Source organism: Cucurbita moschata, unplaced genomic scaffold (assembly GCF_002738365.1).
Source record: "Cucurbita moschata cultivar Rifu unplaced genomic scaffold, Cmos_1.0 Cmo_Scf00027, whole genome shotgun sequence".
Lineage (NCBI taxonomy): Eukaryota > Viridiplantae > Streptophyta > Magnoliopsida > Cucurbitales > Cucurbitaceae > Cucurbita > Cucurbita moschata.
Genome location: NW_019268543.1, coordinates 700,764 through 703,403, shown reverse-complemented (window position 1 = coordinate 703,403; position 2,640 = coordinate 700,764). Strand labels below are relative to the sequence as shown.

The window sequence follows — 2,640 nt, the reverse complement described above, 5'->3', positions numbered from 1 at the left end:
AAAAAAAAAAAAAAAAAAAAAAAAAAACCCATAACTTTTTGTACAATAAAGCAGCACTCTTTAATTAGCCCCTGCAACGAGTGAACTCCCATGCTTCCACCCACCGCTCTCCCACCATTCCTCCACCACCCCCACCATAGAAATAAAAATCACAAAAGGTTAAACCTTTAAATTTTGTCTAAATACCTCTGTTTAACCTTTTAACTTTACATTTAATAGGAGTGAAATATATATATTTTTTAATTGGGTTTGGGAGTGAAAGAAGCTGAATTTCTTTTACTTTTTCAAATTTGTTTTTATTTTTGTGATTTTGTGTTCATTTTCATATCGTATCGAACGATGTGCGAGTGGTTCTTTCCCTGCCTGCCCACTTTCACTCCCCCTCCCATTTAATAATTCCCATATTATTACGTCTTTCATTCCATAATAATTATTTAATCAGACGGCTTACATTTTAGATATCACAAACACTCAAATACACCTGCTCGTAGAGGATCATCGGAGGGACCACCTTGCCAACTGGCCCAATCACAACACGCAAATCGGTCACGTGTTCCTTTTAAAAATGCTGACGTGGCTAACATCGAGTTAGAGTAGTCTAAAATTTTCCCAATTTTACCTGCGATTTAGCGGTCACCTGATAGACGCACAAAGCCGCGGCTCCTAAACTCCTACCAATAAAGACTCTCTCTTCTTCCATCTGAACAAGAGAGACAGAGCGCAGCTTACAGCCATGGGTGAGGATTGGTCTTCTTCGCTCCTCTCCTCTGTTCACTCAGTTTCCCTCTCTCACGCCTTACAATGAACCAAAATCTCAACCTCTTCTTCTCAGAAGAAGATGGTACCACCGTATGCGCTTGATGCTCTTTATTGCTCTGAGGAGCACTGGGAGGAGGACGACAACGAGGAAAGGGGTTTTGACCACCAACCTTACTCTACTTTAACAACCGATTCAACTTCTCCGATTTTGGCTGAGCAGGATCTGTTTTGGGATGACCATGAACTAATTTCTCTGCTTTCAAAAGAGAGGCCTAATGAACTGTTTAAAAGCATTCAGATTGACCCTTCTCTTGCTGCCGCCCGACGACGTGCCGTCGACTGGATGCTGAAGATCAGTGCCCATTACTCCTTCTCTGCTCTCACTGCGGTTCTCGCCGTCGATTACTTCGACCGGTTTCTGTCCTGTTTTCATTTTCAAACAGACAAGCCGTGGATGTCTCAGCTTGCTGCTGTTGCCTGTATCTCTCTTGCTGCCAAAGTGGAGGAGACCCAAGTCCCTCTTTTATTGGACCTACAAGTAAGTTTCCACAAATCTTAATAACCCAACTTACAAATGGTCGGATTGGGACATATTCATCCTTCTACTTCGACAATTAATCATTAATCTCTGTTGGGGTTTTGACTTGTGTAGGTGGAAGACAGTAGATATCTGTTTGAAACCAAGACCATCAAGAAGATGGAGCTTCTTGTGCTCTCTACGCTTGAATGGCGAATGAATCCTGTCACCCCATTTTCATTTGTGGATTATATCTCAAGGAGACTGGGATTCAAGGACCATATCTGCAGGGAAATCCTTAGGCAGTGTGAACGAACTGTTCTCTCGGTTATCCTAGGTAAGAAATCATAGATAAATTCACAATATCGCCATTTTTTATAATACATTCCCACGCTCATTTCCTTTTGGTGTTGTTTTTACTTGCAGACTCAGATTTCATGTCGTTTCTTCCTTCTGTAATGGCCACCGCCACAATGCTGCACGCTTTTAAAGCTATGGAGCCCCACTTCGGCGTCGAATACGATTCCCAGCTTCTTACCATCCTCGGAATCGAGAAGGTCCATATTTAGTATTCGCATTTCGATCCTAATACCCAAATTCAACCAGTAGACGATTTGAATAAGTTATAACAAAGTTTTTAATTTATTATTTTTCTCAAAACAGGGCAATGTGGAAGAATGCTGTAAGCTGATCTCAGATGCATCTAGAAGAAACGGCAATCAATTTAAGAAACGTAAATTCGGGTCAATTCCGGGCAGCCCGAACGGCGTGATAGACGTGTCATTCAGCTCCGATAGCTCGAATGAGTCATGGTCAGTGGCCTCGTCGGATTCATCTTCGCCAGAGCCTTCAACGAAGAAGAACAGAGCAATGGATCATCTGCCACTGGAGATGGCGAACCATTCAACAGCTACAAATTGCCTCGACATGTCCTCGCCTGAACCCTCTCTTAATTAACTTCCCTTTGTTCTTTTTCCTCGTAATCCTTGTATGTTGAATAAGAATTAGAATCAATATTTGATCGAATTCTGCAAGTTAAATTGCCTAACCATCTCTGCAGTTTAGGCCCCAAAATTGTTTATCAATCTGCCAGTTATTATGAAGGAATGTGCAATCGGAAGCTTAAGGAAACGCAGAGATGGCTGGCATTTTATCCGGATGCAAAGAACATGAGAATGTATAACAATGAATAGCAGTTTCAGTACTTCAATGATCTGTTTCATTTACATGGGGTTTGATGAATCACTCAACTTGAGATCGCCAAGATCAAATTTTTAGTAATGGGGTTAGCTGAAAACGAATCAAATAATATATAATTGAATTGAAGGACGAAGAAGGAAGAAAAAAAAAAAAAAAAAAAAAGA

General features: G+C 41.0%; 1 protein-coding gene across 1 annotated transcript; it reads left to right on the top strand.

Moving 5' to 3' along the window:
- Positions 1–699: 699 nt before the first annotated feature.
- LOC111462887 (cyclin-D3-3-like) lies at positions 700–2,411 on the top strand. Its single transcript, XM_023106689.1, has 4 exons — positions 700–1,297; positions 1,412–1,613; positions 1,703–1,833; positions 1,940–2,411. Exons 1-4 carry the CDS (start codon positions 839–841, stop codon positions 2,231–2,233), a joined length of 1,086 nt encoding a protein of 361 aa, XP_022962457.1. The 5' UTR covers positions 700–838; the 3' UTR covers positions 2,234–2,411.
- The last annotated feature ends 229 nt before the right edge of the window (positions 2,412–2,640 follow it).

Bases quoted from the DNA above. Each gene is read 5' to 3' on its own strand.
- LOC111462887 (XM_023106689.1), top strand. From the start codon at position 839: ATGGTACCACCGTATGCGCTTGATGCTCTTTATTGCTCTGAGGAGCAC. The intron at 1,298-1,411 runs GTAAGTTTCCAC...TGACTTGTGTAG, and splicing joins CTCTTTTATTGGACCTACAA to GTGGAAGACAGTAGATATCT. The intron at 1,614-1,702 runs GTAAGAAATCAT...TTTTACTTGCAG, and splicing joins TGTTCTCTCGGTTATCCTAG to ACTCAGATTTCATGTCGTTT.